Source organism: Myotis nattereri, assembly GCF_964212035.1.
Source record: "Myotis nattereri genome assembly, chromosome: 19".
NCBI classification, from domain to species: Eukaryota; Metazoa; Chordata; class Mammalia; order Chiroptera; family Vespertilionidae; genus Myotis; species Myotis nattereri.
In genome coordinates, this window is record NC_138095.1 from 11,995,191 (window position 1) to 12,019,222 (window position 24,032).

The 24,032-nt window shown below is 38.2% G+C and overlaps 2 protein-coding genes across 3 annotated transcripts in view; one reads left to right on the plus strand and one right to left on the minus strand.

Moving 5' to 3' along the window:
• On the minus strand, positions 1 to 18,527 carry RSRC2 (arginine and serine rich coiled-coil 2). Of its 2 annotated transcripts, none has more exons than XM_081114074.1 (10): positions 18,372 to 18,527; positions 13,397 to 13,553; positions 11,579 to 11,622; positions 8,985 to 9,175; positions 7,773 to 7,976; positions 6,163 to 6,285; positions 3,961 to 4,040; positions 3,291 to 3,523; positions 2,428 to 2,517; positions 1 to 1,653 (listed from the first exon to the last, which is right to left on the minus strand). In XM_081114074.1, the coding sequence occupies exons 1-10, from the start codon at positions 18,375 to 18,377 to the stop codon at positions 1,474 to 1,476; spliced, it is 1,308 nt and encodes a 435-aa protein (XP_080970200.1). In that variant the 5' UTR covers positions 18,378 to 18,527; the 3' UTR covers positions 1 to 1,473. The 2 variants fall into 2 exon arrangements, with proteins under 2 accessions (XP_080970200.1, XP_080970199.1); XM_081114073.1 differs by having other exon boundaries at positions 8,985 to 9,196.
• A 3,938-nt stretch (positions 18,528 to 22,465) lies between these two features.
• KNTC1 (kinetochore associated 1) overlaps positions 22,466 to 24,032 on the plus strand; it is a gene marked incomplete at its 5' end in the record, with an annotated part of 59,285 nt that continues 57,718 nt past the window's right edge. Inside the window, one exon of the mRNA XM_081114104.1 lies at positions 22,466 to 22,594. Within this exon, the coding sequence (XP_080970230.1) occupies positions 22,466 to 22,594 (129 nt within the window). The remainder of the gene's footprint in view (positions 22,595 to 24,032) is intronic.

Sequence of the window (24,032 nt, forward strand, 5' to 3'; positions counted from 1 at the left end):
ACTGTGTGCTTTTATATCCACTATGCCTTAAAGCTTAGGAAAATTTTTAATGAAATTAGAGAAGGTATACATAAAACTGAAAAATGTTCCTCTGTGATGCCAAAATAAAAAATCATTGTCATTGATTTTGTCACTGAAGCATGAAACCATTTCTCCACAGAACGGTTATACTCTGGGAAAACTAATTTAAACATTTACCAAAATCCACTAAAAATCTTATAATACAACCACTTGATTTTCCTGTATCACAAAAACATGCCTAACAAGCAAGTTGATCAGACTTAGTAACTCTGGTTTTTAAACATAAAGGTTGTCCCTAACTGGTCTTGCTCAGTGGATAGAGCGTCAGCCTGTAGACTCAAGAGACCCAGTTTCAATTCTGGTCAAGGACACATGCCTGGGTTGTAGCTTGATCCCCAGTCGAGGACGTGCAGGAGGCAGCCAATCAATGATTCTCATCATTGATACCTCTCTCTCCCTTCCTCTCTGAAATCAGTAAAAATATATTTTAGAAAATAATAAAGGTTTAAATTTTACCACTATTCACAGTATTGTGCTACTACATCGTGGCAATCTTTCCCAGAGGATTTTTCTAGGGAAAGCTAATGAATTACAAGTTCTGTAGTCCCCTCCCATCACCAAATTTTTAGTACTTTACTTTCTAATGGATAATGAGCAAAGGGAATACAAAGAACTTGTTATAAGGCACTTTATTAAAATAAAAGTGCTTACATCCCTTTAAAGTATTAATCTATTTCCTGAATAACATACGGAATATTTAACAAATACTATACACCAATTCTGGCCCTTATAATAGTAGGAAAACAGTATTATTTTAATAAGTTTACTTGCTCCCAACTTCCTTTTACATTTTTTGCTCACTATGGTACTGCCAAAAAAATTTAAAAAAAGAATTTTTAGCCAGTGTTTTCTAATAGAAATTGCAAAATGCTACAGAAACCATAAATTCAAATAATTCCAGGTAACTGAAATTACCACCAGTTTTGAGAAAACCATTTTTATTTTCATCACCACCCAGCTTATTTGTGCTGGTATGTACCAAATGGCCAGATCTTCTAAAGAACATCTACATAACATTTCTTTCATGTTTCAAGAGATGAAAATAACTGTACAAGGTTAAGTACAAAAGTACACAAGACAGCGGACACGAAAAAATCCATGTATGAGATTTTTATCCCACCTGCAGCTTTTATATATATTTTGAAAGTAGAATCCATGAACTAAAAAATATTGTCCTTCTATAGTCCTGTCAAGTTTAATGGAAGTGGGTTTAACCTAATTACAACACTAACACCAGTATCACTGATCTGATATTTACAAAAAAATCGTTATTTTTCAATAAATTAAAGTCAATGCAACACCCATGCAAGCTAGAATGCTAGCTGTTTGGTGAACAAGGACCTGACATCAGAACCAGAAGTTTAGAAAGTTCCAAACATTAAGCGATCTTTTTCAAACTGCATCCATTCCTCGCATTGATGATGTAAAACCCAATCCCATTCCTCTTTGTGTATGGGTCTGTGACCTTGCCATTTCATACTGAGCATCTAGATTCCTAAATACTTCTTCCTGTTGCTTCAAAGTCTTGTAACTTTCTTCATCAACTGAGCTACATCCAGCTTCATCTTCACTCTAAACAGACAGAAAAGTATCATTAAAATGAATTTAATAGGAATAAAAAGTGCTTCTTTCACTTGACAGTACAGGTAAATGACATTTTTGGGATACATATTTGACTTCAATTACTTAGCTTCCTTCCTTCCTTCATTCATTCATTCAGCATATGTGTTCCTTCTAGGTATTGGGATGTAACAAAAATCAACTTTAAGTGGATGGGCATGATGAAGAACGGGCAGCACATGCCAGACAGTGTAAACAGCTAGCTCAGTGCAGCTTAATATCCCTTTAATGAAAAACTAATTTCCTTAATAATGGCCAATGTCTGAGCATTGGGGAACTTTCCATGAAATCTAACACTGTACTTGTATTACCCTTAACTCAGCAAAAACTCAATGTTCTAAAAAAGATAAAAAAGCTTCTTTAAAACTTTAAATCAAAAGGGTCCTATTCCACCAGGTAGCATTAACCTTAAAATGAGAAGTGTTTATTCTTTTTAGGCAAATCCATTATTCCTTTTCATAAACAGAAGCTTATGAACTCAATGTTCACCTAAGGTACAAATACACAGTAATAATCAATAAACCTGTTAATTTAAGTAAAATAAATTTGTGTCGTCAACCAGTGATAACAATATTTTAGTTAATTCTGTAAAATTAATGTGGAGAACATAAACAAACAAGAGAAGTACCCAGAGTTGATACATCACTGAAATAACTTTGAAGTTGAGAATCAATGTTACCCTGAAAATATGTTAGTATGATTTTAATAGAAAGTATATATACTCACCTTAATACCCATTAGTTTCCTAAATTTGACATTTTGGTCCTTGTTTCCAAAATTCAACTTTTCCCATATTTCAGCAGACTGGGATTTGTCCTATTAAGAAATGGTGAACTTTTAGGATATGCAAAATTTAAATACCTTTTACTAGGGTATTAAATCTTTCCATAATATAGTATAAGTAAAAGGAACAATAGCATTTATGACATTCTATCAATGGAGTTTATAATTATACTAGAGGTGCGGTGCACAAATTCGTGCACCAGTGGGGTCCCTTGGCCTGGCCTGCGACATCGGGCCAAAATCGGCTCTCTGACACCCCCCAACGGGTCCCAGATTGCGAGAGGGCGCAGGCCAGGCCGAGGGACCCCACTGGTGCACGTTGGGGCTGGGGAGGGACTGCAGGAGGGCTCCAGGGCGTGTCTGGCCCATCTCGCTCAGTCCCAATTGGGCAGACCCCAGCAGCAAGCTAACCTAGTGGTCGGAGTGTCTGCCCCCTGGTGGTAAATGAACGTCATAGCGAACGGTTGAAGGCCTTAGCATATCATTAGCATATTAAGCTTTGAATGGTTGACTGGACACTTAGCATATTAGGCTTTTGTTATATAGGGTTAAGATTTCTATTATAGAATGAAGCAAAGAAAATTAAGTACATCATAAAAAATAAATATATAACACTATTGGCTTGCTTTGAAAGCCTGACCTAGATGATGCATTTTCCTCCAGTAATAACTATGGCAAATTTAACTATTCTAATCATTAGGTTCTCAGAAGAAAAATCCAGACTAATTTTTTCCAATTCATATTTGTTTTCTTAAGCAATTGCTAATTAGGAATAAATGACAGAAGAGGGGAATAGAAGAACTTACCCCTTCTTTCTTGCCTTGCCAAAGCATTTTCCTTTTTTTCTCTTGTTCAGCAAATTTCATTGGATTCACAGCTGCTGGGTTATAATAGCTAGGTACAGCTATTCCGGTTTCTGCCAAAGCTTTAGCTTGCAGGGCTGCCATCTGAGCTGCCATTGCTATCTGAGGAGTTACCTGCGTTCCTGATGCCAACAGGGCAGCCACATTGAGAACAGAACCCCCAGTAGCTGCAGCTGCTGGAAGATGAAAGAAGTATGACTGGGCATTAGGTTACAAAGCAGAAACATTCACCAACATTCATGGAATGTATTTGTTGATATATACATATATTTCTATATATGACCCCCTATATATACTATAACTTCATTTACTTCTTGAAAATGAAAAGAATTCTGCAAATAGTAAAAAGTTCGTTTCAAGGAAATGAACTTCGGTGCTTGTATCTAAACTTATAAACACAATAAAAACTTTTATTTGTATGGTTCTTCAGTTTACAAAATTATTTCAGACATTTCACAAACATTTAAAAATACTAAAACAAATATTACGCACATTTAACAGATACTAAACAGAAAGACTTCTAATTACATTTTTCTGTCAGTCCAGAATACAAGTTTAAAAAGTTCTCTAAATTACTAGCATTATTCCCACAAACGGTAAGTGTTAAAAGTACCTGCAGCTATTTCTTGTTGTTTCTGTTTTTCAACCATTTCCTTTTCTCGTTGTTCTTGTAACTTCTTTGCCCTTTCCAACCTGTCAAAGACCATGTAAATCAATTTAAAATGACATAAAACCAATATTTATCTTTGTACTTCTCTGAATGTGCACAAGTAGACACAAAACACTTCTAGAATTTTAAGTTTAACACTTTCCCAAGTTGAAATCTACACATGGGAAAAAAAGGGTAACCAGGAATCACTGTTCAGATGCTATCAGTCACAGGTAAATATTTTAAAACTGGTTTTAAACATTTTTAAATTCACTAAATAGCCCAAAACTGGAATAATTTTCACACATAATTCCCACAGAGTATTGTTTAAAAATTAAAATTATTCAGTTTTTTTCAGTGCTGGTTACAGAAATAAGGGTAAAATGATATCTTACAAATAACATTGAAAGTTGAGTAAGTCTTAGAGTATGTTAAGTAGTAAGTAAATAAGGCTTACAGATTTACCAAATGCTTCTTGGGGGAGGCTGATATAGAATAAGGCCAATCTATATGCAGACAATGATTTTTGCATTTAAATAGACTTTATTATATAGCCTTCAAATTAATAAAAATAAAACAACCCAACCTCCTCCCAATACAGGCACACAAATACAAACTGCTATCCTCTATAATCTAATAAAAGGGGGGTAAAAAACCTCAGTATTAGGAAATCACTTTTAGCAACTGAAAGAATTTATCATTAGCAAAGGAACTGGAAACATGAAATGCAAATTCATCCCCCCAAAATAAAAACATATTTCTGGCTCACATTAAATTCACTAATCAATACACACACTAAATGTGCTGCCAAGTCAGTACCTGCCCTAAATGGAAAATCCTAAGTAATATTATCTTCATAATGAGTTCCCGAAAGAGAAACCCTTTTCTTTGAAGAATTCCTTGATTTACTAATTACAAGTTAAAGGCCACCCCTTTTCCCTTGGAGTGTGTTATTATCACGGGGGGAGGAATGTGGTATTATCAAGTAGTAAAACATAGTGGTAGTTGAGTTTAGATCATTTTTTAAGTAAAACAAAACACAAAACAAAAAAACAACACAAAAAACCCCACCTTTTAGAAGGTAGTAAGTTTCAATTTTAATAAATCCAAAAATTAAACAATAAATGTGTAGTAAATAAATGTTATGACTTAAAAAAATACCGGTCAGAGTTAATGGACCAATTCTTTATAAATCAGTTCAAATATTGTCGTAAATTATTTCCTAATTCTGTTGATCTTAGTTTTGAATGAAAATATGCTTGAATACTATTGATTGCACATTTAAAATGGCCACTGCAAGTCTGGAATAAACACCATTCACTAAGGTGAATGGAGTGAAGAAGGGGTGAGCTCACACCTTTGCTGCTGCTGCTGCTCAGCTGGAGTTTCTGCCAGGCTGGGTTCACAGGGCAGCAGCCCATCAGGTTACATTTGATAACTGTATTTTTGTAATGGAAAAAAAATACAAACTCAATTTCATAAGGAAAAAAAGTCAAAATCAAAAGAGTATAGTTTTCAGAATATGGGAAAACCTGCAAATAAGGACTTGGATTTTACTTTACGTTGTGACTCTATTGATGAGGCAGTTCTTTTAATGGTTTTGCAGATTTCAGTAAGACAGTCCTGCTGTGTGTGGTCCAACACACCTTTGAACCATTAGAAAATGGAAAAATACAATGGTCTCCCTATGCTCTCAGGAGTAAAATTTACAATATCAAGTTAATTGGTTTATAATAAGGAAATCATTGACAAAATTCTACTTACTGTTTCAGAGATTCTTTTCTTGAAGAAAAACAAACAAAAAAACCCACAAAGCAGTCTGAGGCAAACTCAACCAAGTTCTGAAATCCGATTTAAGATTTAAAAAAAAATTTCAATTCCAAACTAAAAATATTTAAGAGTCTAGAGTTGAGAAAAGTTAATCATGAAGGGAAAAAGCAGAACCCTTGTAGAATCTTTCCACCGTTGTGCAACAAGTAAATGTTTAGAGTAAGAAGTTAACTACTTACTTAGTTCTAGATCACAGAGGTGCGACAGCATTCATGGCTATATTTAACTATTTCCATTATTCTGACTGAAAGCTTTCATTTTGTCCACACAATTGAGCATCTACTTCAAGTTGAAAAGGGGAGAAAAATGGATCAAATAAAAAGAAAATAAACACACCTTCTAGCTAAAGCTTCTTGTGCATCCATTGCTGTGTTTCTGCCTCTGAAGGGAGGTGGACTAGGAGTTCCACTTAAACTTCTGCTAAATCTTCTTGGTTTTTCAATTCTCTTCTTTCTATCTCTGTAATAAATCATATTTTCCATGTCTCAGTATGGCCCAGTAATAACTTCAATTATATTTACATGGTTCAACAAAAATAAAACTGCATAGGAAATCATATTTTGAACCCTTTGCTTTCTGCCCGTTCTACATCTTCCACAGATATCCTAAGTTCCTTGTGTATATGGCTAGTTTCTAAGTTCATTTAACCGGCCCTGTATAGATGGACATTTAGCTTAATTCCAATCTTGCTGCCATTACACCCAATGTTGCAAAGACTAGCCATGTACATTAGTCATTTTATACTTGTGTAGGTCAATATATAGAATGCCTAATAGTAAGATGGATAGGTTAAATGTTCCTAGCCTTTTAACCTACAATGAATGAACGTGCAGATGTTTTTAAAAATACAAAGCATGAATCACTATAACAAAGAATTAGACATATAAAAGACAGGCATTGATCAGAATAAAAAGTATCAATAGTCAAAATTAGAAATACCATAAATAACGATCTGAATTCCCCAAATGGCAATTTAAAAAATTAATGGTCAAATTACCACGTACCTTAGATTCATTCACTAAATCTTACAACTGTTAAAGCTCAAATGAGTAAACCACTACAAAAACTGATTATAAATGGATAAACTGATCAAACAAGTAATAAACCAAGTTATTGTAATAAGCTCAAGTCCACTTTTATCTATATTTCCATCTATTAGATGGATGTAAACAATAAAATTAACAAAGTTTTTCCATTACTTTAGTAACAGTATCTGTGACTATATAGTACACTGTAATATTCTTATGTAAATGAGAACATATCCCCTGAATATTAATGCCCCCCATATGCCTTATTGTCCTGTCTCAACAAATTAAAGCCTCCTCTCAATCATGACAGGTTTGAATTAAGGTCATCTTTAAAAAAATTTAATTTATTGGGGTTACACTGGTTAATAACGTAAGTCTTAAGTGTACAATTCTATAAAGCATAATCTACGCTCATCTTTTTGGGTATCTGTGGGTTAAGCGCATACACTGACTTTGCATTCAGACACATCTGGGAACTGGTCTGGGCTTTATCATTTAATAACTGTTTAATTTTGGGCTTCTGGGCAAGTTATTCAACCTCTCTAAGTCTAATGAGCCTAGCCCACAAAACAGTTGTTTTGAGAATCAGATGAGCTAATACACAGAAATAACTATGCCGTAATATATACCACAGAGTAGGGATGCAAGAAGCTATTGTGATTGTAACACGAGCACAATGAGTTCAGTGTATCAAACAACTAAAATAACTTTAAATGGGACTATTCACACCTGCTTCACAACAATCTGGTCAAATTAGACTATGAAAGAATGCCACATAAATATGATCTGTTCTTTCTCAGGATGTGATTACGTATTCTGTAAATTTTGACCCACAATTTAAATATTCTCAGGTTGATAGAAGACAAACAGAGCCTGTGAAGGGCTTATTTGAATTTAACCAAGATGGTGAATACCCACCGACTTCTACTCCTTGTCCTACTCCTGCTTCTACTCCTATGTCTGTGTCTTGATCTTGAGCGGGAACGAGATCGGATTCGGCGTTTTCTTTCCCTGCTTCTGGATCGTGATTTTTTCCTCTCTCTGCTTCTGGATCTTGACTTCTTCCGCTCCCTACTCCGGGATCGAGACTTCTTCCGCTCCCTGCTTCTACTACGATGACGCCTAAAATTAAAGCACAGAAATTTGTAGTTAGAAGTGTGTCTTTTCAATTTATAGATGTTACAAGTTATCTGTAGTGTATGCAGCCAAGATACAATAAACTACACTGTAACGCGTACAGAAAAGATAGTTTGAGGTTTTCAATGAAAAGTTACAATAAAAAAATTAACCTTTGTTCTTAATGTCTCTTAGCAAACACAGTACAACTATAACACGTCAAAAAAGCAAAGCATCCTACCCAATTTAAGATTTAATAGTTCAGCCAGAACCAGTTTGGCTCAGTGGATAGAGCATCGGCCTGCGGACTGAAAGGTCCCAGGTTCGATGCCGGTCAAGGGCATGTACCTGGGTTGCGGGCACATCCCCAGTAGGAGATGTGCAGGAGGCAGCTGATTTATGTTTCTCTCTCATCGATGTTTCTAACTCTCTATCTCTCTCCCTTCCTCTCTATAAAAAAAATCAATAAAATGTATTAAAAAAAAAAGATTTAATAGTTTAAAACCTATTTAAAAATACTAAAGTATTTATAAAATTTAAGAACATAATCATGTTATGTTACTACTGAAAAATTTTGACTGAATCTACCACATATTCCCCACAGAAATCTACAACAAATTACTCGATTCTTAAAACAAAAACCAAAAATTCCACAAATTGGAGCCATGACCCAGTATCTCAAAAATCTCTGCATTTTCATCTATACCACAAGAGGAACATCTAGATTAGAATTTAGGAGCAAATAAATCCTGTGTCAGCAATGTAAAAAGATTGTTATATTGTTTAAATTATATAAACATAGTTTAGCAATATAATTTTTTTCACTGCAAAAGATAGCCCAAAAGATTTCTATTAGTGGACATCAATGGACAGGAATAGTCAAGTTAGGGAAGAAAAAAAAAAAAAAAATCAATGTTCTAATTAAGATTTTGGGGGGTAGTGCTGGGTAATGAGAAGCTTTATGCAATTTAGGGAGCTCTTTAGAAGGTACTTATAAACACCAGAACTAGTTACCTTTCACGAGACCTAGATCTTGAGTGACTTCTGCCTCTTGATGACTTTCTTTCTTTGCGTTTGTGTCTGTCCTCACCATTTTCAGATGAATTTAGTCGCTCTCTTCCCTTATCAGAAGAGTGTTCTTTGTCATTATGTTCGTCAGACTTGTGTTTCTTAGAGGATTTATCTTTGGATTCATGTCTTCTTGCCTGTTTAAGAAGAAGTTGGTTCTTTCAGGAAAATAGTGCAACAAAGAAAGTTAGTATGGGTATCAGTAAACAAAAATGTTGTGATGCAACATTAGTAACCTTAGGAGTATGTGGCAAATTTTAAAAACGACCTAGTTTCACATCACCCACATGTTGCAGGTATATTACTAATTTTACCTTCTTTATAAACCCCCCAAAGGTAGTTTCCTCCCCCAAATATTTTCAATACCACAATTAAAACAATTTTCAACGTTGAAAATATGAACCCCTAATGCTTTTTTAATCTAAAATAAGGGAAGTACACATGTATCAAAATTTTTGAAAAATTTCCGACAAACCTTTTAAATGAACAGACCAAATATATACATCAACTTCTAAATCCAGAATATGTAATATTATTTGACATTTAAATAGTTAACAATAATAAATATAAGGACACATAGAAATGCACCAGAAAATGCATTTCAAGTTAGGTAGCTAAATAAAATTAATTTTTCTAAGTATTAATATTTTCTGCAATTTCAAGTTACTTTACGCAGAGCTGAAGTGTCCTTTTTATAGCTATATTGCAATATCCTTTCTAAAAGACGTCTCTTGATTTTTCTCCCAATGTCTAAAACTGTGAGGCAATCACTTTTCATCTTGCAATATCCCAACAGGCTTGGAGTTCTATTACATTTCATGTACCTAGGATAGAAAATGGCAACCGTATCCGTTTTAATTTTTATGCAATCAAACTAGATATAACAATTAATCCCCATACCATAACACAATACATACTTCTCCCGTTATTTTGAAAGATTAAAAACCAAGGCTTTTGTTTTCACAACATTATGCATTCAGAGACTGAGCTAAAATAGTATGATCAAGTCTCCATCCTATACTCACGAACTTAGTTAGAAGTGTACAACATCATATATTTCCCATTAATATTTGTCAAATCCATCTTGTGGCTAAAGCTTAAAATCCTGGACATCTCAGAATCACAATTTTAATGCTCAAAGGAAACTCAGACCCTCTAATTCCTCTTACTTTATGTATAACAAAACCAAGATCTAGTCACAAAGCTATACAGCAGCAGAGCTGAAACCAGGCCCCATGTTCTCCTGATGCTCAGCCCACTGCTTTTCTATGATAGGACACTTATTTCATGTTTCCCAAAATAGGCTGTAAGTTATTTCTTTACACTCAAGATTAATTTGAAAACAAACATTTGGCCAAACATTTTAGAACATGCATGATGATATATCTGAAAATGATGACAGTATTTATTATTTTGCAGAAAAATAAGAGACCTGGAGACACAGCTAAATTTTAGTTTCATTGCCAGTTCTCTAAAATGAGCTTATAAAAAATATTCCCTTGATTTTGCCATACAGCAGCAAACTGTAAAGGTGTTTAAACTTCCAAAGGTTTTAGAGTTTATTTCAAACCAGCTTTTCACTTGTAACATTACTATTAATTTTTTTAAAAAAACCATTAAAACCCTTAACTGATTTAAGATATACTTAAGGGAAATAGGAGTTTGAATGACTAATAGTTACCTTATCATGAAGTAGGCTTATTATTTTGCTATCTGAGTCTGCAGCGTCTTCAGTTCAGTCTCTTCGCGCATTAGCACGCTGAGTATGATTTATTATAGAAATGTTATCATGTGAGCTAAACAAAATAGTCATTTTCACAAAAACTCTCCTAAATTAAAAACTTAACAGAGCTTCCATTAGGGGAAGAGGTGAAGTCCCTGCCCATGTTTGTTTTAGGACCCTTGCCCAGCCCCCACAAGACTGCACTTTTTGGCCGCTACTTCTGCTATCCCTGTTGGCTCGCTCTGTCTTCTCAGGTGGGTTAACTCCTTTACAATAGAGCTGCTGCCTTTCTTTTTCCTCAAGTTTTGCTGTCACCGCCACTTTTCTAGCTGTCCCTCACTGATGCTCTTACTTCAAAATTCAATACCACTATTACAGAAACAGAACTACAGTTAACTGATGGAAAGAGGACTCTTGTTATCTTCCATAAAGAAAAAGTAGCCCACAGACATCTAGTGTACTGCTATTTAAAAATCCTGAATGGTGATCAGGCATAAGGAGACTCGGGACCTCAGGTTAATGGAAGCTCTGTGTGACAGGCCTAAAAACCCAATTATATTCTTCACATGAAATTTTTATTGTGAATACTTTCACAGCATAATAAAATTAATAGTTTTTGAATGAACTTTTCATATAAACAACTATCTTCTTGAAAAACGATGAATCCAAATCATGCTTATTTTATAATTCAATTAAACCTTTTAAATGTCAAGTTTTGGTACTTACCTTGACAATATCACATATTCACACACAAAAATTTCTACCAGATATTTTACAAGTACTTTAAACTGCCTATTCACTACAAAGTGTTAATTACCTCTTTGCTTCTGCTCCGGCTCCTGTGTTTTCTTCCTTCATTATCTGTGAAGACACAAATATTCACCATAAACAAAGATACAGAATCATCTCAAACACAAATTTCAAAACTCATATAAAGAACAATTTCCAATCCATTTGACTTACTAGTAGTCTCTTTCAGAAACTATTTTTTTTTTATAGCAGAGTAGGGTTATTCTATCACATTAATACTGTACATATTTAGGACATATCAAGCAATACAAACAAACCAGAATATAATCAAGAGACAGAAGCAAAAAAAAAAAAAAAAAAAAAAAAAGTTCCATGACAAGTAAAAAAGACATTGTCTTTTAGACTGAAAATCGTTTATACTATGGACACAAAGGATAAAGAACTAGAGCTCAAACCTTAAAACTTGTAACTCATTACTATTCTACTTCTCTTAACCTCTTTATTAAATAGTAATACTTTTTTAAAAATAGCAAAAAATCATGCTATCTACAATGCATCAGTCTAGTTTTTTTAAATAAATGAATAAGGTGCATTTCTAAATGCCAAACTTCTTGCTTCAGAAATACTCTAACATTAAATAAAAATAAAAAAAGTGAAGTCCTGGCCGGGTAGCTCAGTTGGTTAAAGCATCATCCCAATTTGCCAAGGTTGTGGGTTCGATCCCCAGTCAGGGCACATACAAGAATCAAGCCAATGAATGCATAAATGGTTGGAATAACAAACCGATGTGTTTCTCTCTCTCTCTCTCTCAAAAAAATCAATTTAAAAAACCACACACCAAAAAACAAAGCCCAAGGCTAAAAATGTTCTTGTAACTTACAACAAAGGATCTACACTAATAAAAGAGAAAAATGGTAATTGGCGTACGACGCTACCCTTTTCATTGGCTAATCAGGGCTATATGCAAATTAACTGCCAACTAAGATTGGCAGTTAACTGCCAACAAGATGGTGGCTAATTTGCATATGTAGGCACAATGCAGGGAGGCGAAAGGGAAAGCAGGAAGAAGCCCCCTGCCACTGACAGTGATCGGAAACCCAGGGGGGAGCTAAGAGCTGGGGGGCAGGCCCTGCCCCCCAGCCATGATCGGAGAATCAGGCGCCTTTGCCACCCTGGCCAGTGATAGCAGGAAGTAAGGGTGGAGCCAGCGATGGGAGCTGGGCACGGTCGAAGCTGGCAGTCCCGGGAGCTAGGGGTCCCTTGCCTGGGCCTAAAGCGGAGCCCATGATCGCGGGGCCGCTGCAGCTGCGGGTCCCCGCTGCCCGGGCCGGACGCCTAGGCCAGAGGTGTTAGGCCTGGGCAGGGGCGGAGCCTGCAACTGCAGGGAGCTGGGGGTCCCCTGCCCAGGCCTGACCCTGTGATTGGAGGGTGATGGGGGTCAACGCCTGAGGGCTCCCAGTATGTGAGAGGGGGCAGGCTGGGCTGAGGGACACTCCCCCCCCCCCCCCCACACCCAGTGCACGAATTTCGTGCACCAGGCCCGTAGTATTAAATAAGTCTAGAATAATATACCTCTGTCCAGACTACTACATCTTTCAACATATTTTGCGATTGTTGAAAAAATGAAACTTAAACATCATAGTTAACAAGTAGTCACTATGACACAAATTTAAACTACACTGTAGCCTTTGGACAAGTAAGAAAATTTCTACATTAGAATATTTGTATTGCTCATAACTGAAAAGGTCTCCAGAAAAATCACCAATGGATTTTCATTATCCATCTCTAAACTGGGGAGAACACATTACTTGTATCAAACAGTCTGTCTTATACATGTTAACCGATTATGCCAGTAGTATTTATTACCATTTTCAGCAATTCATACCTGACTTCCGTTTTCTTTCTCTTGACCTTGATCGTGATCTTGAATAATGATGTTTTGAGGCTCTAGGAGAAACAGATACATCTGACTGCTCTTTTTTCTTATCGCTATCTGGGGATGTCTTTTCTGGGGCTAGTCCATCTCGCTCTGTATCACTAGCCTAAAAGTTTAAAGGAAAATGATTGTAAGTTCGTAATTACATTTAAAATATTACCAATTTCTTAAAAGAGAGGGTGGGGAGCCCAGTCGGCATGTCTCAGTAGTTGAGCGTCAAACTATGATCAAGACGTCACGGTTCGATTCCTGGTCAGGGCACATGCCCAGGTTGCAGGCTCAATCCCCAGTGTGGGGCATGCAGGAGGCAGCCAATCAACAATTCTATCATTGATGTTTCTATCTCTCTCCCTCTCCCTTACTCTCTGAGATAAATTAAAAAAAAAAAAAAAGGAGGGGAGGGAAGATAAATACGCATTAATAAATCAAAATGACTAACCCAGTACCAAAGGCATATGCAATTAGACTATATTTTTTAAAAATATATATTTTATTGATTTTTACAGAGAGGAAGGGAAAGGGATAGTTAGAAACATCAATGAGAGAGAAACATCGATCAGCTGCCTCCTGCACACTCCCTACTGGGGATGTGCCCGTAACCAAGGTACATGCCCTTGACCAGAATGGAACCCGGGACCTCTCAGTCCGCAGGCCGACGCTCTATCCACTGAGCCAAACTGGTTAGGGCTAGACTAATGTATTTTTAATCATTTTTTTAACTTTCAAAATAAGGGGAAGAGAAGGGCTCCAACTATTTCCAATGAACATTCAAAAGAGAAAATGTAGTCCATTTAAAATTTGTGAACTCAATTAGCCAACTTTAACACCTTTAAATGAGCTGTTCAAGAGACTTCCATACCCATACTGTCTTAACCCTTTGCGGTCCAATTTTATTTTTGGAATTCAGACAGTCAGGTCCAAATTAATTGACAGTGTTGAAGTTATCTGTCTCACTAGACCTCAGCTCGACATTGGACCTGCTCCTAGCGCAGGGGTGGGCAAACTTTTTGACTCGAGGGCCACAATGGGCTCTTAAACTGGACCGGAGGGCTGGAACAAAAGCATGGATGGAGTGTTTGTGTGAACTAACATAAATTCAAAGTAAACATCATTACATAAAAGGGTACGGTCTTTTTTTTTCCTGTCCTAGCGCCTGGTCTGTCGAGTCAGCCTCCACGTTGGACCAAAAAGGGTTAAAATAGCAGAGAGAATACTCCGGAAAAGAGTAACAGAAAATTAACTTACCTATCTGAGAACCCAATCTTAATTCCATTAACCCTCTTTAATGAAAACAGCCCCTTGGCACAGTGCTGCTGCAAAGTAAGGTCTGCCTCTCCTCACATATGCTATGGAAACATTAAATTGTTTTTCTGCTTTAAAGCAGTTTTTAAGTTATCACAATATAAGAAAATTTACAACATTAGTCAAGTTAACTGCACATACTCTTTCCTAGAGACCCCATATACCTCAAACTAGATTCTGTCATCTAAATATCACTTTGTTGTCCAGTTTACAGAAGGCAATTTCACCTGCCTTGCATATAACTACATAGTACTTAGCAAAGAAATAAATGAATTCTAGTTATTAGTTTTCTGTTAAAAAATATTTCTGGGGCTCTGCTGAATAGTGTGGTCCAAATTACAAATAACCTGAGGACCACCACAAAGGAAGAAATTGATATAAATGAGTCAGATTAATATGCCTGGTGAGTTGATTCCTTAGGACAGGGGTTGGCAAAATATGACTCTTGAGCTAAGAATGACTTGTGTATTTTTTAAAAATGGCAGACACGCTCTATTCACTGAGCCAAACCTGTTTCACATTTTTAAAAGGATTGTCAAAAGGAGTGAACAAACAGTCAACCAGCAAAGAATATGACAGAGATTCTATGTGGCCCACAATGCCTAAAATATTTATGATCTTGCCCTTTACAGAAGAAAGCCGAATTGGATAAATGGGGGATCATTATAAAATATCAGCAGGAATAAAACATAACAAAATTCTCCCCTTAGGAAGGTTAGTTCAGAAAATAAACTTTAAGTAAATCTAGAGGGGTATTTTAATAAATGAGGTGTGAGAGGTTGCAACAATTGTTTACTGAGTATAAAAATGTACCAAACTCCATGCTAGACTCCAGGAATAAAATTATAAATTAAAAAGGAAGGATTTACAGGCTAGTTGGGATTAAACACATAAATTATGTGTTAAGCCTCTAACAATGGTACCCAAAAAACCCCAGCAAGAAACACAAGGACCCTGGTCAGATAGCTTGGTTGGTTAAAAGCATCGTTGTGATATGCCAAGGCTGCAGGTTCCATCTCTGGTCAGGGCACATACAGGAAACAACCAATGAATGAATAAATAAAGAAGTGGAACAATAAATCGATGTTTCTCTCTAAAAATCAATCAATAAAATAAATAAAAAAATTTTATGCTGAAAGGCTTCCATCCCTTAGAATTGAGCTCAACTTTCTCATTTTAAAAATGAGATCCAGCAACATTAGCTGACTCATCTGAAGATGATACTCCTGTGTCCTGTTTTGTTTAAAAAATAAATAAATAAATAAATAAAGATGATACTCCTCACTGTCTACTATTAACAAATGGTGCTGTATCAAACAATTAAAGATTCTGATTTTCACAACATTGGTCCTTTTATAAAAAATTTTTGTTCTCCTGGTTATTCTTAAGGACTCTTTCAGATACATCTCTGATGTACTAAGTGTTGATAAAACTTACACTTTGTAAGAAACTGCAAAAACTGGGAGCACTGCTGTCACTTCTCACAGTGCCTGATACACCAAGAGCGCATTCCAGAACCACTGGCACAGCTCACTTTTACAGTTACCATGACTAGAACTGAAAACCACCTTTCTAGGGAAAAGCCAACATCTAGGCAGGCAATAAAAGTTTTCTGGGTTTATTTAGCAATACATGCTTAACATCACGAAAGACTGGCTTTTAGAGGAAGTACAATGCCCTTGGCTTGAGGAAAGGCACCTGGTCTTACCGGCTGCCTAATGACACCCAACAGCCACTTCCATCTGTAAACACACCACAGGTCAACAAAACCACCCCATCACTCAACAGACAGGAATGATAGGCAGCGGTTTAGCTCACGCAGAACTTTTATTTACTCAAGCATATTTTAAACTAGCATAATGAAACCACCACCCCCAACCAATTGAATATTGAAATTTCTCTAACAATTTATAAGCTTTTACCCCACTAAGTTTGGTTCAGTGGATGGAGCTTCAGCCGGCCGACTGGGTCCCAGGTTTGATTCCAACCAGGAGCACATGCCTCATTCAGTTGCAGGCTCAATCCCTGGCCCCGGATGGGGGCGTGCAGGAGGCATATGATGTGTTTCTCTCTCGATCTCTCCCCGTCTCTTCCACTATCTCTAAAGCTCAAGGGAAAAGTATCCTCGGTGAGAATGAAAAACAAAAAAAAAAAACCTTTTTAAATTTCTAAGCTTTTAATTTAGCAGGGACTTCTATATAAACACCTTAAACTGCAAAACTGCCCTGTACTCCAGCATTTGCTCTAGAAGGCCACCATTGTTTCTTGAAATTTACATTTGGTTTAAAACCCTAGTAACGCTCAAGACATAGCGTTCACACATTTTTTCCAGTGCAAAGAAGATAGTTGGATTTAATACTGGGCCACTTCTCCAGGAATTATGTCTTTTTATTGAAGGAGGAACTGCAGAAACACGTTTGAGTTGATTTCATTTTTAAAAACATGAGACCAGGTGAAATACAGTAAGAGGCCCAAAACAAAAAACAAAGGAAAACAGTAAATCGATTAGTTGCATAAAATACAAAATAGCCTGCCAACTGTTTGAAACCTTATTCTTTATATATATATATATAAATATATTGCAAATTCAAACAATTCAGTGTGCGTGTGGGGGGACCATCCTTACTAATTACTGATATCTCAACTAATAGGAACAGTAAACTACATATTTTTCATTATGCTTACCAGTACTATTTATTTCCGAAAATGAGAAAATCTTTTTAGTCACTGGGAAAGAATGCAAAATGCCTGCATTTTTCTTTTAACGGGATTAAGTAAAAATGAAGCAATTACACAATACTATAACGAGATCCATCGGGTTCGCGCGTCTTAAGCCCAAAGCAGGCTTAATGTTTAGAAGAGATCACTTAAGAGCTTTATTTTTTAAAATTTAAGGTTAAATAGGACACCTAAGAGTGTTCTATTTAACGGAACGACCCAAAGATAGGGCTTAATTATAATGCTTCAGCAAGACTTCAAACCGATTATATCATGAGCCGCTCGGGAAACGGAGCATCAATCAGAATCCGTCGTTCCAAAGCCTTTTCTAATGAAGTCGAATTTTCACTCCCTTCCACCAACATCTTCCCCAGGGAGGAATAAACGAAGGTTTACACAGACGACACGCTAACTAAAACTATGCAACTAGAATCATCTTATTGAACGGAAGCAAAAAACAAAAAACAAAAAAAAACGGCTACAAGACTGCTCTTTTCACCTTTCTATCCCTTCTAGACCTTACTTGACCAAGAATTTTTCAGACGACCCGGATCACTTTCTCTCTGCCCCATCGCGAACGTATTCCCAAGTCCTTAATGAAACTCCATGTAAATCAATGACCCGGGGGATTAAGCTTAACTGAAAGCAGTTCTGAGGGCCGAAAGGGAAAAATAAAAGGGAAGAGGAAAGTTCTGGAAAAAGACACTCCCTGCAGCTCCCCACCCCCACAGACACCGCGTTAGTCCCCCTCCCAGAGGCCGGCAGCCATGATGGCGGGCGCAGAAGAAGGCCGCGACGCCATTTTGTCCACACACGCGCGGACAACAGCTCCGGCAGCCGTTCGCGCACTCTTTGAGAGAAGCCGAAAAATATCCCTGGCTTCCAACTCAGATTCGGCACCTACCTCCATAGTCAGAGTCCTGGCCGCTAAAGCGGCTCCTCTACTTGCCGCTCTCAACAGTACTAGTCGCCCTGACGCTTCGCCACAGACTGAACAACTCGGGCAAAAAGACCCGGATGGCACAAAGGGGAAGAGGCCCGGCGTTCCGCACAGCTTGCTGGGAGTAAAGAGGGTGGTGATAAGACTCGCTATAGCAACGCTGTGATCGGGGCAGTGATTGGTTGCTTTTTGGAAGGGGGCGTGGAAAGCCTGGAAGGAGGGCGGAGCCACTAGAGGGCTCAGCCTGGCGACCGGAAAGGTGGGATTTAGGGTGGGGCGACTTCCTATTTCGATTCTACAGCAATCTTGGCCTTGTCCGGCCGCCGTAAGAGGGGTTGGGCTTGGTCTTCTCCCGCCAATTTAAAGTCGGGCTAAAACCTGAAGATATTAAGGGCGGTTGGAGTCCAAAAGAGCGGCCCTGAAACTGAGTGTTCCGCTTTAGTTCCTCCAATTGCAGGTGAGGATTGTGTGTGTGTGTGTGTGTGTGTGTGTGTGTGTGTGTGTGTGTGTGGAGGGGGGGTTGTCGCGCTGCTGTAGGGACTGGGAGTGGGTCCAGGTCGAAGTAGCAGCGCCTTCAGCACAGTTTGGGGTGTTTTCCCTTCCAGACTCTGGTGGGAGAAGTTAGAGTCGGCTCTTGCTGGTCCCGGCGTCCAGCCGACGTTGATGCACGTTGGTCTGATTGATACCGTTTCATTTCGCGGGTCTATTCTCCAGCCAGCAGCCAAAGTGCTCCCACGTCATTAGTTAAATCGTATCACTCAGTTTGCTTCGTGTCTTCTCCCTTGCCCTGAGGATCAACCCAACCTGGAAGTCGAGGATGCGTTTAGCTCCCGCACTGTTCCATTCTCGCCCCAAACTCGTCCCAGCCTCTGAGACTTGGCAACTAATAGTTGGCTTCTTGCTGTTCGGGTCTCAGCTTAGATTGCATCTCCTTCCCTTTCCAAACAGGTCCTCCTTAAGGGACCCTCCCCATCCCTTAGCACCGTTTTGTTTACTTGATACACTTGACCTGTTTGTAATTGTTTGTGCGTTTGTTTATTTTTTCGTAGGGAGGGAGTGTAACAGGTCATAGCAGGCGGAGATTGGTGTTTTCTTGTCTCGCTGCATCATTTACTCGCTTTAGGTGACCGTGGCCGTTTATTCAATCTCATCTGTAAAATGGGCTGTTGTGTTGACTAAATGAATAAAGCATTCCAAACTATCTTGTATACTCAATACGTGTTAACTATTTTATTTATGATCTTCCTACAAGAATATACACTTCATGTGGCTCAATGGTTGAGCATCAACCTGGAGGTCACCATTGGATTCCTGGTCAGGGCACATGCCTGGGTTGTGGGCTCTGTCCCCAGTAGGGGGCGTACAGGAGACAGCCGATCAATGATTCTCATAAATGATAGTTCTCTCTCTCCCTTCTCCCTCACTCCCCCTCCCCTCCCTTCCTCTCAAACATCAATAAGAACATATTTTTACAAAAAGAATATACACTTCATAATGATAAAACCCTTTTCTGCCATCACTATTTTTACAGATGTGGGACACTGAGACCCATAAAAGTATTCACTCTACTAGTATCCTTCCACGCCTGTCTTTATCTCCCAACTCCCACCGGAACACCAGCCACTAAAACTATGGGCTATCCTGACAAGCTTTCTTTCTGTGCCCTTGCTTACGCTCTTAGTAAGAACTCTTCTGTATATTTAAAGAGCTCCTCTAACAAACACTCACTGTTGTCCACCTGAAACTAATATGACTTTGTTAACTCTAATTGAAAAATAGCCCTAGCTGGTTTTGCTCAGTGGATAGAGTGTCAGCCTGCGGACTGAAGGGTCCCCGGGTTGCAGGCTTGATCCCTGGGGCACTCAGGAAGCAGCCAATCAATGATTCTCTCTCATCATTGATGTTTCTATCTCTCTCCCTCTCCCTTCCTCTCTGAAATCAATAAAAATATATTTAAAAGAAACAAAAAAAACTGACCTTAAGTTATTACTGCTTCCACCAATAGCAATAATAAATTCGCTAACCCTTAAAATTGAGAGCTTGTTTGGAGGTTCTAGCAGGGGAGCGCAGCTACTCGTATACCCTTGACCGAAGACCGGTCCTCTCCTGGGGGTGGGGGGAGGTCGTCCTCTTCGACCGCGCGCAGCTTTGGGAGGGACGCACATGGATCAGTGAGGGAGGAGGGGGACACCCACCTAGCCAGCCAGATCAGCCGAATCAACCCTGGCGATCAATGGGGTGACAGATGTCGCAGCCAGATCGCCCTCACATCCAAAATTGAGTGCTTTCCATGAACCAAGAGTTATTTTTTTTTTTTGTAATATATTTTATTGATTTTTTTACAGAGAGGAAGGGAGAGGGAGAGTTAGAAACATCGATGAGAGAGGAACATTGATCAGCTGCCTTCTGCACACTCCCTACTGGGTATGTGCCCGCAACCAAGGTATATGCCCTTGACTGGAATCGAACCTGGGACCCTTGAGCATCCGCAGGCCGATGCTCCATCCACTGAGCCAAACCGGTTAGGGCCCAAGAATTATTTTGTGAACATTTAAAACTCATAACCTTTCAGGTAGGTACAACTATATTCCTATTCTATAGGTTAGCAAATTGAGAAACAAAGATTAAGTTGCTTGCTAAAGGACAAGTAAATATGGAAGAGCGCGTAGTTTAAATAAAAATTTTCCTTCCCTGTGCTGTACTTGCCATAGATTTTAAAACATATTCTGATGTGTATCAACATAATTGTAATTAGCCGGACTGGCGTGGCTCTGGTTGAGAGTCAACCTATGAACCGGGAGGTCACGGTTTGATTCCCAGTCAGGGCGCATGCCCGGGTTGCGGTCTTGATCCCCAGTGTGGGGTGTGCAGGAGGCAGCCAGTCAATGATTATCTTTCATCATTGTTGTTTTTTCCTCTCCCTTTCTGAAATCAATAAAAAAATATATATTAAAAAAACACAATTGTAATTATTTGTTTATTGTTCCCCAGCAGTCTTAAAGTCTTAATCCAGAGATTGTTTTTCATTTTTCATCTTAGTATTCTGCTCTGACTCAGACCGCACATTAAATGAGTTATATAAATCTTTGTTGAGATGGTTATATGACTAAGGTTACAGATATACTCTTTGATTCAGCCAGAAACCTAATCCAGGTTTTTCTTCTTCCCCAGTATTGTTCATTTTTGTAAGATACTGGGAACATAAATGGGCATTTATTGATTACTATTTTTTAAATCTCATCTGTCTTCTATGATATAGATTACCCCATTTTTTAAAAATATATATATATATTTTTTAAATATATATTTTATTGATTTTTTACAGAGAGGAAGGGAGAGAGATAGACAGTTAGAAACATCGATGAGAGAGAAACATTGATCAGCCGCCTCCTGCACATCCCCCACTAGGGAAGTGCCCACAACCCAGGTACATGCCCTCGACCGGAATTGAACCCGGGACCCCTCAGTCCGCAGGCCGACGCTCTATCCACTGAGCCAAACCGGTTTCGGCAAAAAATATATTTTTATTGATTTCAGAGAGGGAGCAATAGAAACATCAATGATGAGACACAATCATTGATCAGCTGCCTCCGGCATGACCCCCACTGGGGATCGAGTGGGCAGTTCACGCATGTGCCTTGACCAGAATCGAACCCTGACCTTCTGATTCATAAGTCAACGCTCAACCACTGAGCCACACTGGCTGAGATAATGGACATTTTTTTAAAGTTCATCTGGAACCTTACCACCCTAAGATATCCCATACAATCTGACTTCAGAGCTTTTATTGATTTTTTTGCTCTACTGCTTTTATTTCAAATGAAACCTTGTTATAATTTCAAGCCAGGCACACAAAATGCTAGAAATTCTAGGATGACATTGATAAGATTAGAATTGTTATTGTTCCTAAACCAATATATATGTGCTTATCTGGTAATAATCATAGCCTTTTCATTTCCCAACAAACTGGATCTGTTAAACAATAAAAACTGGTGTCTAATTTTGCATATTGTCATAGGGAAGGCAGTGATTCTCGAATCAAAAACAGTCTCAGAAACATGTGGAATGAGATTGAGCTGCTAACAAGTGATGATACAGGAAGTGGATACCTAGGTGTTGGATCAAGAAAAGAACATGGAACTGCTTTATATCAAGTAGATTTACTAGCCAAGATCTCTTCTGAAAAGGTAATGATTCTGATGCTGTTATTCACATAATTTTACTGAGTGTTTGATAGGCCAGTCGATACCTGGTAAATGTTTTGTGAGTGAATATGGCACCCTCTCAGGCAATCGAGGTTCAGTTTCACATTATTGGAAATTTCCATCTGAATTCCCCTAATATCTTTTTAAAAATATATATTTTATTGATTTTTTTATAGAGAGGAAGGGAGAGGAATAGAGAGTTAGAAACATCGATGAGAGAGAAACATCAATCAGCTGCCTCCTGCGCACTCCCTACTGGGGATGTGCCCGCAACCAAGGTACATGCCCTTGGCCGGAATCAAACCCGGGACCCTTCAGTCCTAAGGCTGATACTCTGTCCACTGAGCCAAACCAGCTAGGGTCCCCTTATATCTTAAGATTTGTATTTTCAAACAGAACTTTTCCTAGATCAGGAAGGAGGAAATAGAACTGTCTTTGTTCTCACATGACATGACTGTCCATGTAGAAAATCTGAAAAAATCGACAAAGAAAACTGGAATAATAAGTGATTATAGCATGGTTGCAGGATATAAGGTTAATATGCAAAAGTCAGCAGCTCTCCCTGGTACCAGCAATGAACAAGTGGAATTTTAAATTAAAAATACAATCAAATGAAATCTGTGACCTTGGATTAGGCAAAGCCATTTTAGATAAGATGTTAAAAGCACAAGCAATGGAGAAAGAGATAAATTGCACCTTAGATGTATATTACTAAGTGAAAGAAGCCAATCTGAAAAGGCTACATTCTCCGTGATTCCAACTAGACTGTATGACATACTGAGTAAGGAGAAGGACAGAAAAAGATCAGTGGTTGCCAGGTATTGGGGTTCGGAAGGAGGGATGAATAGTCAGAGAACAAGATTTTTAGGGCAGTGAAAATACTCTGTATGGCACCATAAGGATAGCTGCCTGTCATTTGTCTAGACCAGCCGTGGGCAAACTACAGCCGCGGGCCGGATCCGGCCCGTTTGAAATGAATAAAACTAAAAAAAAACAACAACACCGTACCCTTTTATGTAATGATGTTTACTTTGAATTTATATTCGTTCACACAAACACTCCATCCATGCTTTTGTTCCGGCCCTCCGGTCCAGTTTAAGAACCCATTGTGGCCCTCGAGTCAAAAAGTTTGCCCACCCCTGGTCTAGACACACAGAATGTACAACACCAAGAGTGAACTATAACGGAAACCATGTACTTGGGGTGATTATGTTGTGTCAATGTAGCTTCATCCTTTGTAACAAATGTATCATTCTGGTGAGAGATGCTGATAGTGGAGTCTATGGATATGTGGGAGCTGGGGGTATATGGGAAATCAGTTTCGCTGTTAACTTAAAACTGCTCTGAAAAAATAATCTTAAAAAAGAATTATCCCTAACCGGTTTGGCTCAGTGGATAGAGCATCGGCCTGCGGGCTGAA

Coding starts and splice junctions, on each gene's coding strand:
- RSRC2 (XM_081114073.1), bottom strand. Junction 7,977..8,984: donor AGATCTAGGTCTCGTGAAAG/GTAACTAGTTCT, acceptor CTTTAATTTTAG/GCGTCATCGTAGTAGAAGCA. Junction 1,654..2,427: donor GGAAACTAATGGGTATTAAG/GTGAGTATATAT, acceptor CTGTCTGTTTAG/AGTGAAGATGAAGCTGGATG.